The 17027-nt window shown below is 47.0% G+C and overlaps 1 protein-coding gene and 1 pseudogene across 1 annotated transcript; one reads left to right on the top strand and one right to left on the bottom strand.

Moving 5' to 3' along the window:
• The first annotated feature begins 9828 nt into the window (after positions 1 to 9828).
• LOC120652518 (probable arabinosyltransferase ARAD1) lies at positions 9829 to 12160 on the top strand. Its single transcript, XM_039930371.1, has 2 exons — positions 9829 to 10775; positions 11261 to 12160. Exons 1-2 carry the CDS (start codon positions 9951 to 9953, stop codon positions 11822 to 11824), a joined length of 1389 nt encoding a protein of 462 aa, XP_039786305.1. The 5' UTR covers positions 9829 to 9950; the 3' UTR covers positions 11825 to 12160.
• Positions 12161 to 13238: 1078 nt separating this feature from the next.
• LOC120652517 lies at positions 13239 to 16472 on the bottom strand (annotated as a pseudogene).
• Between the last annotated feature and the right edge of the window lie 555 nt (positions 16473 to 17027).

Genomic DNA, 17027 nt, shown 5'->3' with positions numbered 1-17027 from the left:
GACGCTCGAGATGACCTCGACCTGCTCGGTGTCGCAGCGGATTGGTACAATGGAGCTCTTCTACATGTTTGTGCGAAGCCCGCTCGCCTCCCCGAAGAGTTGCAGGATCTCCTTAGTGGTGGACAAATCTTCAGGAGAGGGGCGGATGAAGAGAGCCACATCATCCGCGTACAACGAGACGCGGTGCTTCACTCGATCGGTAGCTAAAAGGCTGGAGAAGCGCCTCCTTATCAGCCTTCCCAATCAGGGCGTTCAGCACATCCATGACGAGGATGAAGAGCATGGGCGACAATGGGCCCCCCTGGCGAAGTCCCCGCCGATGAGCGATCCACTACCCTTGTTGTCCATTGAGCAGTACCCGGGTGGAAGCTGAGCGAAGCAGGCAGCAGATGATCTCCAGCCAACGCCTCCCAATACCCAAATGGGACATGACCTCAAGAAGGAATGGCCAAGATACAGAGTCAAAGGCCTTCGTGATGTCGAGCTTGAGTAGAAGGCGTGGTTCCCTCCGATTATGCAAGAACCTAGCCATCTACTGCACGAGGAGGAAGTTGTCATGGATGCACCTTCCTCGGACGAACGCACTCTGGTTGGTCGAAACCAAAGAGTTTAGCCTTGGGGCCAAAGATTGGCTAGGATCTTGGTCACCAGCTTGGCAAAGCTGTGCACAAGGCTGATCGGGCGAAAATCCTTCACTTCGACTGCATCCGGCTTCTTCGGGATGAGGATAAGGAATGCCAAGTTAAGGAGGTGCAACTTCCTCCCATCCCCCTCCTGAATCACTCGTAGCACCTCCATGATGTCATCTTTAATCACCAGTCAACACTCCTTGTAGAAACGGCCAGTGAAACCATCCGGCCCTGGCGCCTTGTCGGACAGCAACGTCTTAATGGTTGCCCACTGTAATAGAACCGCCTAAATTAAACCGGTTTAAGTGCACTAACTATCATTTTAAGCATTAATCAAGTTATAGTGCACTTAAAATGGTGTAATCCGGCAGCCTGTTGGGTTAAATATCGAAAACACCGGAAGTCTCGCACGAAGATGAGCACAGATTATTACAAGCAGACTAAAGTTCTCAAAATTAAATTTACAAAGTAAAGTATTACAATTAAGTTTAAATAAAAGTTATCAGAGTTAAAAGTGCAGCGGAAATTTAGAAAGGAAGTTCAGTTTGAAAACTACGAGATCTACGAAGTCGGGAGGATGTCACATCGAGCCCACCGACGTGAATCCTGGTCAGCTTCCACCAACAATAAATACCTGAAAACAAGGTAACAACAAACTCTGAGTATACTAATACTCAGCAAGACTTACCCGACTAAGGGTATACTTAGCCCATTATATAGACATGCAAGGCTTTTGGGCTGGTGGATTGGTTTTGTGGAAAAGCATCTAAGGGTGGATCCTTACTTTCAATATTTTAGCTCAAGATTCTATATAGATAAATTATCAGCTAAGATTTGCATAGTTAAAGCAAACATGATAAATATTGAATATTAATTCAGAAAATCATTTCCAAATATCCTTCATGTTCCATTTCCTTACTACGATGCGGTGCTGCGATCAAGGTGCTCATATCCGAGAGCGACTGACGGCGAATCGATCCGATTTAACCTTGCAAGGTGGACCTAACACACACGTCATATATAGGTCCCGTCGGACCATACGTGGCAACCCTTCACATATGCACACCAAATAGCCGAACTGCCCTGCGACCCGGGACTGCTAGCCCCACCGATACCAACGAAGGGTCAGCCATGAGTTTTTATACTAGCTCCACTGGTGAAGACAGTATCAAGTCCGCCTACCGGTGCACATATGTTACTGAGCTTACCGGTTTCGACTAACTCCTACTCCCGGCGTGCGGTTAGTACTGTTCAAACTCGATCAGCAGGGCCAGACAACGGTACGGGCCTTAATCGACACAGGCGGAGGTATACTCTTCATCCATTTCATATCCATAATCATATTCATCTCCGTCCGGTCTCCATTTCTCTTTCCTCATCAATCCTTTCTCCAATAACTTTGCCATCAAAAATCCCAATGGTCCTATATCTCGCGAGTGATAGGAAATCACTCGACTTCTACCGAATCCTATTCAAGCATGGCAGTACTAACGACCTATATATATATACTAGTATAAGACCAAAGGAACCTGGGGATAATGCAACTAAGATTCCAAACAATTCCTAAAAACGTAATGCACAAATTATAATTATATAATTATTCATAAATTAAAATAGTAGGTTATGCACCGGGGCTTGCCTGGGAGTAACACTAAGCTAGTGTTAGTACTAACAAGGCCTTGGGCCCTTCCAACTTTGAGCCGGGTCTTCGGTTGCTCCAGCGGGTTCTTCTTTCTTCAGGATGCGTCCACCCAACACCGTCTTGTGGTTCGGTTCCGTCAGCACGTGCTCCACATCCGCACGTTGTACGTCTAGCGTACCTAAATGATATGCAACGAGGCGAGTGCATGAAAATAAAGAAAACAACACATGATGCATTAGTGCTCATGATGCAATACAATTGCAAGAAAGACCTGACTGGGCAATCATTTATCGAGCAAACACGACAAACCAGCTCAAAAGGCAAAAACGGGTTGGTGCTATAATACGAGAGTTCATTCAATTTATTTTAGCCTGAAGTGTTTCCTCCAAACAACAGTTACTAAACTTGCTTCAGATGATTAAACACAGCCCTAAAGCAATATGGATTAAATTATGGACCTAAAAGAAATTACTATCAAGCAACCCTAGGCAAGGTACCTACAACAAGCATCAACCTGGGCCTACAAGATTAGAATGACTAAAACAGGAGCTCACATGCATGAAGGAATTAACTAGCAACACCTATAAAAGAAAAGACCATAGCTAGGAACAAATTAAAAGCAAAGACCTAACTTACAGATGTGATCCAGAAACAAGAATTTACCAAAATAACATGATTTTGATAAAGCATGCCACACAATTTTTCCAATATTTATTGATGATAGAAAGTATTTATTTTAACCCTAGCAAGTTAAACTAAACACGATTAGATTTACACAAAAGTGCACAGCACTAGCACCTGAAATTTTTACAATGTATTACACATACAAAGATTAGGCCATTGCATAAATTTCATGATTTTTAGACAAACAGAACAACCGATACAAAATAAACTAGTTTAAGCACAAACCACATTTTTAGCAGGGGCAAAAGTGACATTTTACACACATGCACATTTTTTCTCTGAAGATCGTGATCTAAGAAACCCAACAAAATTTAGTTTGTATTTTTTGAATTTTCCTATATTTTTCTACACATTTTCAAAGTTTTCAGCCGAAATAAATAAATGAATTTGGAAAACAAAAATCTAAATAGGGGGCTGATGACAGGGCCCCACCCGTCAGTGTGAGGGAGCCCAGCCCAGCTCCCCTGTTTTGTCCGCGCCGGGGCCATGGCCGGGGCCACGGCAGGCACGGCGGCGGCGGCCGGCCGGCGGCTCGCCGGCGGCGCAGCCTCGCCCACCCACAGCCGGGGCAGCCCGGCCGGGCCGGCGCAGGGCGGAGCAGGGGCGGCTGTGGGGAGGCGCAGGGGGCGGGCGCGGCGGCCCGCAGCGGCGCAAGGCAGGGGCGCGCAGAGGCATGGCGTTCCGGCCCGGCCGTGGCCGGCCAGCGGCGGAGGCGGGGTGCGCCCGCGGCCAGGGGGGCCAGGCGGACCTGGGGCTCGTGGCAGCACTCCGCGAGCGCGCGCAATGCGGCCTCGTGGCGGCGACGGCCAGGCGCTCACGGCGGCGCGACGTGTTCCCGGCGGCGGCAACGTGGGGATCGAGCGGGGAAAGGGCCGGGGAGCATGAGCAGGTCGCGTGGATGCTCACCGTGCCCTCGATTTGGACAGAGAAGGGCCGGAGGTAGGGGATCGACGGAGGGGGCGGAGCTCCGGTGGAGCAACTATGGCGGTCGGCGATGGCGACCCGATTCCGGCCGGGGAATGGCCTAATCGAGGTCGGGGCTGGGTGGAGGAGTTGCGGGGCAAGGCTGCGCGGCTTGGGGCGCGAGGGATTGAGGCGGGGTGGCGAGGGGTGGCCGGCGCGGCGAGCGATAGCGAGCTCTGCTCGGCTTGGCTCGTCTCGAGCTCAAGCAGGAAGAAGAAGAAGGGAACGGGGAATGGATAGGGACGCGCGCACGGGATAAGGACGAGCGAGTGAGCGCGGCAGGCGAGGTTCGCCGACGGCCGACGTGTGGAGGTCGCCGGCGGTATGCCGGTCGCGGCATGGGCGTCGCGTACGAGCACAGGGCCGAACAGGGAAACACAGTGAACGTTTTGACCGATTTTGACCCGATTTTGACCATCCCGAACTCAAAATTTTGCATGGGAACATGAAATTTGACCAAAATAAAAGTTGTAGAGGAAAAGAAGATCTAGAACTTTCGTTTTGAGCGGAAGTTGATTTGGAGCTCGGATTAGGTAGAAAACGTGCTCAAATTCCTGCGAGGTTTAAGTAATAACAACGGTCATTAGGAAGCTAATGACATTACTTAACCATAGTTAGCGATTAAACATGTGATTAGCGCTAGGATTAACACAGGGGTGTTACACCCACACCTTCTCCTCAGTGAACGACAGGTCGAGAGAGGACAGGTCATGGGAAGGAAGGTCGAGGGCACTCAGCTCAATCGCGGTGGCTCGCGGTGCATGAGTCCCTAAGAGACGGTTGTAGAAGTCTCGATCGAGGGCTTCTCCATCTTTCGATCATGAAGAAGAACCAGTACTACTTTTGGATCTGCTAAGAGGAATCTGAAGTGTCATGTCTCGTTTTAGTGATGTAGTCTCGATGCTCAGAGTGTTCTAAAATACCCTCAGGCAGTTATAGGCGTAGTTGAAGGACACTGCCGCTAGTGCCCGTGCAGGAAATTTTGAATCTACATGAACCTGTTTTTTTTTTCCTTTAGATTCTTTTTTGTTTCCCTTTTCCATGAATATGACTTTCTTCTAGATATGAATGTAGAATGCTCAAGTTTGTACGTTGAGTTCAAAAGGCAGTAGCTTCGACGAGATGTATCTACTATCTACGCAAATGCTCAAGTTTGTACGTTGAGTTCAAAAGGCAGTAGATATGAATATGTAGTATTTCACCTCGTTCTTGGTCTTGCGTGTGCTTACTCGCTGCCAACAAGCTTCTGTCCTTAAACCTTAGTCAGCACAAGTTGTATCATTTGCGATTGGCTGATGGGATGGCAACTCGGAACCATGGCAACACTAGATCTTGCTTTTCCCTGAAAATCTGGCAATACTGCTGATCTTGGCATGGCAATCTGAAAACTTAGACAAGAACTAGCGTGACTGATGCCCTGCGGTGTAGCTGTCAGGATTTGATCTCCATTTGATTGTACATTTGATCATAGATGGCGCAACAATTCTTCAAGTTTTGACATTGTGTCATTTTAGAATAGATTAAAGGAGAGAATAAAAGATGCATGTACTCTCCAAAAGTTTTTAGTTTACCAGCTGTAATTAAAGTTGTTCTAAAATTAAGTAGCGAGAGAAGGAATAAAAAAGTAATTATGCAGCTAAGAGCCATGAAGAATTAAATAATTTCCTTTAATGCTTGTCCAAAACTCCTAGAATGCCTTATATTCGATACAAATTTTGAATCTTTCAGTACCTTACATTTCAGGACGGATGGAGTATTCAGCAAAATCTAATGTTCTTTGGCTTGACCGTTAGATAATTCGCCCACCTGGCCTGCAATGGAACAGGCAACGGAGATCTGAAGTGTTTTTAGTTGCTATCGACAATCCGAATACCTGATATGAACAGTGTGGCCAGACTGTCAATTTACAAGGAGTGTAAATGAGAGCACCGCGTAGACGAGACTCTGGCATTCAACACATCGTAAGGTGCATTATGTATTTATGGGTGAAAACCATATTCACAGTTATATTTAGAATAAATTATACTCCCTCCAGATTGATAAAGGAAGTCGTTTCGGTTATCGGCACGGTCTCCGAAAATAACTTTGACCGCTATCTTTTAGCTATAAAAAATTTATAACTATATACTTTTATGAAACTATTTACATCACTTTCAAAAGAATTTAATTATAGTTAAAGTTTAAAATATTTAATTTCAAAAATTTCAAAACGACTTTCTTTATCAACACTACTACCGGAATCGAGTAGTTTGCCGTGTGCAACACAAGGCAACGCGCACACGGCATACATGTGTCGGTAAAGTGCTCATGGCACACGGCGAAGCTTCCGACACACGGCAAAATAATGAACAGTAAATAAAAAAATCGGCCCCGGCCACTGCCCCACCGCCGGCCACACCCCCGCTGCTACTGCCCTGCCGGCCGGCGCACGCCGCCGCCACCAACAGACCGCCACCACCGCCACCACTAGAAGCTGCCGCCGCCGCTGGAGCCATCTCCCTCTCCACCGTCGACATCGAGCACTGGAGGAAGAGTTCGTCGCCGTTGCCGTCCCCTAGTGCGCCCTCCCGGCGGGGAAGGAGGGGAGGCCCGGCACGTGGTGGCTCCACCGGCGGGATCCAGCGGCGGCGGGTCGGATACGGAGGGGAGAGGAGGAGCGGGTGGATGGGAGGGGAGGAGAGGAGAGGAGAGGAGGGGAGGGGAGGCGAGGCGAGGCGACCAGGCAGGAGAGGAGGGGCGGCGGGGAATCTGAGGGAGGAGGTAGGGAGGTGGTGCTGGTTAGGGCAGTCCCAACTCAGACTCTACCATGGAGTCTAAGTATATTTATGGTCCTCTATTTATAGCTTTTTTTCTGATGTGGCATCCTAATTATTGAAGAGAGAAGGAAAAAACAAGACTTGGTTTCTAGATAGGACCTCAAGTCTACGCGCCCTTCGATGCCCAAGAAGTCAGGGAGACTCCCATTGTGGAGGACTGCGTGGAGTCCATGGATCTTGTGATGGAAGAAAAATAATAAATGATTTTATGTATAGAAACTACTATTACATATTTTGCATTGGGAAGTATAGTTTCTCGTGATGGAGTCTTTGAGGCTTAATACTCCATGAGTAGAGTCTGTATTGGGACTGCCCTTGAGTGTGTGTGGGTGGGTTGGTGGGGAGGGGGGTTGTTTGCCGTGTGGCTCAAATCTGGCCACACGACAAACAATTTACCGTGCGTTTTTGGCTCGACACACGGCGAAAATTTGCACATGATAAAATTTTGGACAAACGGCAAACTGACCGTTTCCGTAGTGCACGGAGTGGGTATAGAAGAATTTACACTAGGAATGGAACATGCTCCGCAGCATCTGCCATGGACACCCGTTCGACCGCGGCGCCGTGGCCGCGGGCATGAAGCCGATATGCGCGCGCGTGCTGGTCCTGTCGACACCTTCGCGTGTCTCGTCGTGCGCTTCGCCCTCAGTCTGCCAAGCCGATGAAGCTTGCTGCCATGCCGATGCGAGGCGTTTCCTGCGCGCCGAAAGTCTTTATGCCGTGAGGAGGACTAGAGCCAACCCGTACGTGCACGATGCAGGCCCTCGACAGCACGGTGCCGGCAAAGATGCCGGAGCCCTGGCCTGCGGTGTCATCGGAGACAGAAGGCCCGAGCCGGTGGTGGAGGAGAGGTCCAAAGGTTGGGCGCCGTGGCAGATGGGTTTTCAGCAGATGCATCCTTAGCATGTCTCGAACCTACGGCTTCCAGTTCGAGAACGATGTGTGGTGCAATCAACATAGGGGGTGGTGCAATTGATACATGGTTGCTGCGCTATGCATGCACACAATGCCATTATGCCAATAGAGATGAAGTGAAGAACTACCTTGAATTTCTCTACGAGATGTATCTTTTTTTTATATTCGTACAATATGCCGAATGATGTATCCAAATATCAATAGAAATTTATGTCATGATTCCGTCGTCTTTAGAGCACGTTACACAACAGAAAGATATATTTCCACACGTGCAAGAGCGCGTACGATAAATTTTAATTCATAAAAGTGTGTATTTCCGCGAGTTCAATATGTGAAATACTACTAACCATTATTATTTTTCTACATACATTTAAGCATGGAAGTTGTTTATATCCTATAATGCGTGAAAACAATATTTGAGCCTTTTTCATGACGCCTGAAGATGCAATATCAATTTTTGAGGAAAAATAGTCTCCTTTTCCATTTGGTTGAATAAATTTTCATCTAAGCAAGGCACGAAATTGTGTACCAGAGATTTTGCTTACATGGCACGGCGGCGCAGGCCGTGCGCGCTTGCGAGTTGGGATGCGTGGATTTTGGATAACGCCCGGCTGGTCAGAACTTTTTTCTTTTTTATATTTAAAAAAAATCAAAATTTCAAAAATATATGTCCATTTTGAAATATTTCAAAACTACCCCCGGTCGCCCTATGGGGGGCGACAGGCCCTAAGTGTAATTTTTTTCTTCAAATTTGCAACGAGGTTCATGGCAAAAAAAAAAACAAAGGGGCCTGTCGCCCACCCCAACGGGCGACAGGGGCCTGTCGCCCACCCCAGGGGCGACAGGGCCCTGTCGCCCACCAGAGGGGCGACTGCCTCCTCTTAGCACACTGTACACCTTCCTAAGCGAGCAACAGAAATTTCGAAGTCGCAACAAGAGCTTGCTGATTGGCTGGTTAGTAACGTTGTTTCTACTAGTAGCGTGCGTTAGTTTCTTTCCTGTGACAACGTACCGACACATTGGTATACAGAAAACATGGAGATCAATGAAATGCAGCTCATAGGAAGTTGAAAGGCAAGCCCTTTTTATTCCAGCAGTAGTTATTGTATATCCATACTCTACCAGTACGGCACCGTGTAATTATCAGCCATCTGCCTATCGATAGTACTACTCCAATACTGCATCAGCTTTGACGAACAGTGTACTACAACAAATGCAATAAACACCACACCGACTCCTACTAGCTAGTACACTGCACACAGCAGCCGCGCTAGCATTTCAACTTCCTATGAGCTGCATTTCATTGATCTCGCCCGTGTTCAGTTCCAAAATTCAAAATTCCAAAAAAAATTTCGGCACCTGCATGGAGATTTAAATCTAGACGAAATAAAAAACACATTGCGACTGCTGTCTGTAAATGGCGAGACGAATCTAATGAACCTAATTAGGCTGTAATCAGACGCTAAATTGCTACAGTAATACTACAGTAAACAACCTCTAATGACGGATTAATTATGCTCGTTAGATTCGTCTCGCGATTTACAGACGAGTTCTGTAATTATTTTTGTGATTAATCTATGTTTAGTACTTCAAATGTAGAAAGATGTCTTTTCAAAATTTTTACGGCAACCAAACGGGGCCCTCCATGTTTTCTGTATACCAATGTGTCGGTACGTTGTCACAGGAAAGAAACTAACGCACGCTCCTAGTAGAAACAACGTTACTAACCAGCCAATCAGCAAGCTCTTGTTGCGACTTTGAAATTTCAGTTGCTCGCTTAGGAAGGTGTACAGTGTGCTGAGAGGCGGTCGCCCCTCTGGTGGGCGACAGGGCCCTGTCGCGGGGTGGGCGACAGACCCCTGTCGCCCGTTGGGGGGGGCGACAGGCCCCTTGCTTTTTTTTGTCATGAACCTCGTTGCAAATTTGAAGAAAAAAAATTACACTTAGGGCCTGTCGCCCCCCATAGGGCGACCGGGGTAGTTTTGAAATATTTCAAAACGGATATATATTTTTGAAATTTTGATTTTTTTAAATATAAAAAAGAAAAAAATCCGGCTGGTCACGAGCACACACCGACCGCGCCCACCCCAGCAGCCAGCAGTTCCCGGCCCAACCCAAACCAACACCAACCGTATGGCATTTTCCTGGTTGAGTTGGTTCACTTCAACCCCAGATCCATCCGACCGCCTCGATCGCAACCACCGAGACCAGCCCAGGCGGCCGCGACGGCCCGCGCATTCCCTCCTCAGATCCCCAGATCCCTCCCGGCCATGGCCCGCCCGCCTCGCCACTGCTAGCGCCATGGCCGCCGCCGCCGCGTCCTGCCGGAGCCCGCTCGCCTGGCTCTTCGCGCTCGCCGCCGCGCTCTTCTTCGCGTCCTGGTACCTCCTCCTCGACTCCGCCGCGGGCCCCGCCGCCGCCTACCAGGGCCTCCGCCTCGCCGCCGGCGCCCGCGGCCGGCTCCCGGGCCCCGGGACGAAATGCGACCCGGCGCGGGCGCTGCTGCGGGTGTACATGTACGACCTGCCCCCCGAGTTCCACTTCGGCCTGCTCGACTGGGCGCCCCCCGGCTTCGGCGGCGGCGTCTGGCCCGACGTCAGGGCCGCCGTGCCCGAGTACCCGGGGGGCCTCAACCTGCAGCACAGCGTCGAGTACTGGCTCACCCTCGACCTCCTCGCCTCCGAGCAGGGCGCGCCCACGCCCTGCGCCGCCGTGCGGGTGCGCCGCCACGCCGACGCCGACGTCGTCCTCGTGCCCTTCTTCGCCTCCCTCAGCTTCAACCGCCACTCCCGGGTCGTGCCGCCCGCGCGGGGCAGCGAGGACCGCGCGCTGCAGCGGAGGCTCCTCCAGTTCCTCGCCGCGCGCCCCGAGTGGCGGAGGACCGGCGGCCGGGACCACGTCGTGCTCGCGCACCACCCCAACGGGATGCTCGACGCGCGCTACAGGCTCTGGCCCTGCGTCTTCGTCCTCTGCGACTTCGGGAGGTACCCGCCCAGCGTCGCCAACCTCGACAAGGACGTCATCGCGCCCTACCGGCACCTCGTCGACAACTTCGCCAATGACACCGCCGGGTACCACGATCGCCCCACGCTGCTCTACTTCCAAGGCGCCATCTACAGGAAGGATGTGAGTACCTTGCCACTTACTCTTACTCATCATGGAATTCAATCTTTGTTGGATTATTAATCGCGTCTAATTTAATAATCTCACCATGCCTCTTTTGCTTAAACAACATTGTTGCCCATGTGTTCTTTCCTAAAAAGAATTGACAATGTTTGTTTGCCATGTGACATGGACACTCCTTTTCATTCTGTAGCACCTAGGAATGGCTAGCATGGCCCTTCCCCTCCGTGTGCCACTAACCTCAAGTTGCACTAGTTTTGGGCAGTAAAGATGCCACTGTTAGAAATTGACTGTTTCTTTACGAATTGGAATCAACATTATGATCTATTCATCTGCAAACATTTTCATTGACAGACACCAATCAGGATGTAGGGTATATTAGTTGGCCTAAGACGCTAGGTTCTTGCAATAGATGAACTCAGGAAAATATATACAATTCACATAACATTGTGCTATTCTACTAACATTTTCACTGAACAATGTTGCAGGGTGGATCCATCAGGCAGGAGCTGTACTACCTTCTGAAAGATGAGAAAGATGTGCATTTCTCATTTGGAAGTGTGGCCGGTAACGGGATTGAGCAGGCAACGCAGGGGATGCGGGCTTCCAAGTTCTGCCTCAACATTGCAGGCGACACGCCATCCTCCAATCGCCTTTTTGACTCCATAGTCAGCCACTGTGTTCCGGTCATCATCAGTGACGAGATTGAGCTCCCGTTCGAGGACGTCCTCGTCTACTCCAAGTTCAGCGTCATAGTCCGTGGCGCGGATGCGGTCAAGAAGGGATTTCTAATGAACCTGATTAGAGGGGTCAGCCGAGAAGAGTGGACGCTCATGTGGAACAGGTTGAAGGAAGTAGAGAAGCACTTTGAGTACCAGTATCCATCTCAGACCGATGATGCTGTCCAGATGATCTGGAAGACAATCGCTCGAAAGGTGCCCTCAATCCGACTGAAGATCAACAGATTGCGAAGGTTTTCTCGGTTTGAAACTAACAAGACAGATGAGAGTCCACCTCATTCTTCTTCTTGGCTACAGAATCAGGCTCCTTGATTTTGAATTAGTAGAAAACTCAAAGCTCGCCGGGTTTCGATCCTGTAGAAAAAGACTGACCTGAACCGCTGGATGGGGACAGATGTTACAGCTGCAGAGATTTGACGGATTAAAGTTGATAGACGTTAGAATGGCAGGATTTACATACCCCATGGCATATCATTTTTGTTCCAATCTATTCTTTTACTACGATTCAGTCATTCAGCTGAACTGCCCTCGACTGCAGATTAGGGCCAATAAATTTTGTATGACAAGATGTATATTCTAGGGGGTAGCGGATTTGTTGATATATGAGGCACTAAATTGCAAGCTAATGGAACTCGGAACTGCAGACTACTTGAACTCGTAAGTTTACTGGGCCGGGTCGTCCTATTGGAGGCTTGGAGAGCTAATAGCTCTACTGAATCAGTGAATCCCGCTGATGCGGGCTGCCTGCTCCAGGCACCGTGCCGAGACAGACAAGGACGCACTAGTACAAGACTTCTGTCGAAAAAGAGAATCAATGAGCAACAACACATTTCTCATGAACATAACCAATCACCAAATTCACCGGAATTTGGGGATTGATCGCGTACGGTGCAGCCGTTGTGCTGGCTTGAAAAGCATGATTATTAATCAGTTACAGTTCCTGGGCACTTTCGGTTCACGTCCACTAAAGTCCATAGGTGTAACACCGTAACATAGCATTCATAGAACAAATAATTTTTACACCTTGCTAGGTGCGTTTAGTTGGTGAAAGCGTTTAGTTGGTGAAAAAGTTTGAGTTTTGATACTGTAGCACATTTCGTTGTTACTTGACAAAAAATGTCCAATCATAGACTAATTAGGCTTAAAAGATTCATCTCGTGCTAATCAGTTAGACCGCGTAATTAATTATTTTTTTCAACTCTATTTAATGCTCCATTCACGTGTCAAAAGATTCGATACGACGGGTAGAAATTTTTCAGAACTAAACAGAGCTGCGGTATTGCCGGATCGTGACAAGCATTGCAATTCGCCACTGTTCGCCTGCTCTGATCTGATCTGCTCTGCTCTGCTCTGCATGGCAAGCGTGCCCGTGCCGAATTTGTATCTTTGCCAATCTATTCAGGCCCAAAAGGCCAAAACTGAGTTTCGTTTATACTGGTCCCTTCAGCGTGACGCAGCCAGCTTGTTCGGAAATGCCCACGGCACGGTTTTTTCCACAAATGTAGGATCGGAAGCGGATAAATTTCTTGCAAATATATTTTGAACCTAAATCTGTGATCCTGTTGAAAGAAAGAGCGATCTACGAACGGCGTCACTTTTTTTTTAAGCAGGACATGCATAAAACATCCTGCATAAAACATACTCCTATCAGTCTATCAAAGTAGCAACACCTTATTGTGGGTAATATTTCCGAATGGGGACGGCAAGAATTGTTTGCAGAAAACGAATCGAACATAGCTTTCCTTGCAACTGCATATAAATGGGGTGTATCCAAAGCTTTCCCACAAGGCCACAAACAAGAAATGCTCAACAGTACAATGACAGGAACATTTCATGGTTCTGATGGGTGATCTTGTCTGTCCTAGCATTTAAAATGCTGACAAGAAGAAAAAGGTTAGAATCTGGAGACGGAACTTCTCCGATCAACAAACACACCTCTCATGGTGGATTCACAGTTTATTGTATGAAACGACCTAAGGGGAAGTGTATAGACGGTGCAGTTCAGACACGGACACCATATTCAGATATTTTGTTGATTCTTTCCTGCAAGGCACATCTCTGGTTCTTCAAACCTGAGGCCATGGATGCCACCTGAATGAAGGGTAAAAAGAAGCAAAGTATTTAATCAGCACTTCATGCAACGGCAAAATATTCTATGTACTAATCATGTACTCGCCTCCGCTCGCAGCTCAAGAGATTGCCTGGTTGGAATGGTTCTTAGTCTATCCATCAGACCTACAGCCAGAAAGCAATAGCTATGTAGTTATAAGATGTAAAATGAGCAATCAAAAGGTTGAGCATAGCCGATTCTGCGTAGATCAAGTTCCAAATTAAGTTGCAAAATAACTAAAACAATCCAAATAACTTGAAATATGATTAATACCTGCAGCTGTGGATTCTGCCTTGTATATGGAACCTATGAGAGATTGGATCTGCTTCCCGGTAGATCTGGAGAGAGGCACGAGCATAAAGTTATAATATGTTGGTGACAAACTATCATTCAATGAAACAGCAGTAGAGACATGTAAAATACCTCAAATCAGTTCGTCCACGGCTCCACGCTGCAGATCACTTTCACCAATGACTACTTTGTCAAGAGTGTATTTTGATTCTTTCTTCAATTTCGCAATAGATGTTTTGTACTCCATCATACTTTCCTCAACATCATTCAGTAAATCCTAGCAACATTTCGGTAGGAACATCAGATGCACTCACATATCCATGAAAGAATAGCAAATGTCTCCCGTGGTTCTTGTAATTATGATCTGATTGGACCCAACAAAAGTTGCACTGACGACTATAAAGAACTTTGGAATTGCAGATTGATCTAATGACTGTTACATGTGTGAACACAAGTCTCAAAATTAATATAACTGCATTTATAAGGATTATACCTTCTCAGTCTTGAAACGGACAAAGGTATTGCGGTATAAAAATCTCCGAGGACCTGATGTCAAAATCTATCAGTATAAAGATTTGAGAGCCAACAAAAAAAGTACCCACATCATTGCCAAATTGATGGCACCTTTGCGTAATTATTAGAGGAACTACTCACTTTGGAAATGCTATACATGCAGACATGTAGCGTTACAAAAATTGATTTTTCATAAATCATAATTGCAGTGCCTGTTAGTAATTGCTCTTCATATGCGTGTTTTGGCTGGTACTTTTGTCAAATGCTCATGATTGTGATGGCCGGTGTGTGATCTTAAGATCTGCCTGAAGTGCCCTACTGTTCATGGCATAATTGCATAATCAGAGCTGTTGAAATTAAAGATGCGTCATTGAATTCAGTTTACTACTTTACTTCATATAATCACTGCGTTCGGCAGGCTGGAGCTGGAGGCTGGAGTTGGAATGGTGTGAGAGAAAAATACTATAGCGCTGGCTGGAGCTGGAGCTGGTGGCTGGAGTGGTGTGAGAGGAAAATACTGTAGCGCTGGAGGGGAGATGACCAGCCGAACGCAGTGAATGAAGCTGACAATCAACTTCCTGAGAAGCATGCTTGTTTCAAGATTGTTGCTTGCTAAGATCGCTCCCCATGTATTTGATCTCTTAAAGCTAAAGATGCGACAATGGAAATGGATAGGCGCGCATAATGGATGTAGCAGTAGTTGCCATTAATTCGCAATCAACATCGCCGTTAGTCATTGTCTTGTTCAATATCAATTTAGGATTAGTAGCTATTCTAGGAATATGGATTTTTTTGTAAATATTATCTGCTGAATCTTGTGGTAATTGGTATTAGTTGTCTCCTCTCAGCTACCCCTCTTTTTCTCTCTTCCTCTCTTTATGTTAGAGATTGGCATAGACATAGTAGTACTGTAGTGCCGGGCACCCATGGTCCATGGAGGACCAGGAAGCCAATCTAGGATGCCAAAACAGGCACCTTGTTGTTGTCGGGTTTCAGGATTTGACAGACTATGTTATTCTCATTCAATAAATGACAGTACAAATCTCCATTGTTCCATTCAACTTCCTACTTAAAACAAGAATAGAATTTTGTTTTTTCCCACATGAGACGTTAAAAAAAAACTAAAATTCGTGAACCATAGCTTCTCCTGACCATTTCCCACACAGGCACACAACAAACAAATAGCAACAAGGTTCCAAACAAAAACCAGAAGTATACCTCTGAACAGAATGAATCCTGCAACAGTGGCACATCCAATTGCCTCCACCTGATGCTCTTTCACAAGGACCAGAGCATCCGCAATAGTTCCTAGAATGAAAATAAGACCAAATCGCAATTTCAGAACGACACTAAGGGACTAATGCATCCTGGGATATATCCTACTCTCACCTTTAGTGCTATCCACGACCGCATCCTCATAAACTTTGTATTGTGACCACAGCCCTGGTGCAAAACTCTACATATGCAACAGGAAGACTGTGACAACAAAAGAATAAAAGCGTGGATCTAAGGACGAATGCAAATTTCTCCCTCGCTGATCCAACAAAACGTATGATGAATACTTGTGGAACTTTTCAGATTATACAGATAAAGGACGCATCAATGGATAGGTTCAATGATTTTCTCACCGTGAATGGAATAGGATTAACTTAGTAAAAAGCTATAGGATGCCCGAAACATAACAGAAGTTCTAACGTGTATGAAGCAAACCCGTAATGCTAAAGACAGATCGGTTCAACCAAATTAAACGACACCTAATAGTGCATCTGAGATGAAGAAGGGTGACCATGAACACGAATCCATCGAGAATTTGCAACCAAGATTGGAACTTTTCCTAAAGGGGAGTAATCGGGAGGGAGACAGACCTGGAGCTTGCGGAGAAGCCACGGGGATGTGGAGGCGGCTTCGTCGCCTTGCGCCGGTGTGCGGCCGGGATCCGGCGAAGCCATCGACTGGGGCTGCAGCTCGTTCTACGGCGACCGAGATTAGGGTCTCTCTCTCTCTCTCTCTCTCTCTCTCTCTCTCTCCCCCTCTCCCTCTCTCCTCCGTCCTTCCTCCGCCGTAGCCTGTTCTGGGCCCGTTTCTAATTTATTCTCTGGATTCTTGTCCCATTTTAGATGGGCCAAATAGAGGTTTGCTAGGTGGCCCATGGACAAATGCATCGCCCACCATTCGGCTTGTTTCATATTCTCAAAAAAAAAACGGCTTGTTTCATCTGTAGGAATTCCGTTGATTTATTTTGTAATACAAAAATAACGCTGACAAACGTAATGCGGAGAATTTTGAGCAAAAAAATTGATTGGTAATTTTTTTTGAAGGATTGAAGATTAACCCCCCCCCCCAAAATAAACGAACCCTTCCATCATCTAAATATAAAAAATAATATTCTTTTTTAATCCATCAAATTAAAACTCTTTCTCACTTTTCACGTTGCCAACAAAGAAATATTGTTTTGAAAAAGGTGATTTTATGAGAACTTTTGTCTCTGGCCAACGTGTAACTTTTCGGCTGGCTGTGGCTGGTGGCTGGTGCTGATTTGTTGTGAGAAAAAAGTACTGTTAGCTGGCTGGTGGCTGGCGCTGGTTTGGTGTGAGAGAAAAA

This window comes from Panicum virgatum, chromosome 9K (assembly GCF_016808335.1).
Source record: "Panicum virgatum strain AP13 chromosome 9K, P.virgatum_v5, whole genome shotgun sequence".
NCBI classification, from domain to species: Eukaryota; Viridiplantae; Streptophyta; class Magnoliopsida; order Poales; family Poaceae; genus Panicum; species Panicum virgatum.
Note: the sequence above shows the minus strand (reverse complement) of the source record. Positions and strands in the feature narration are given on the sequence as shown.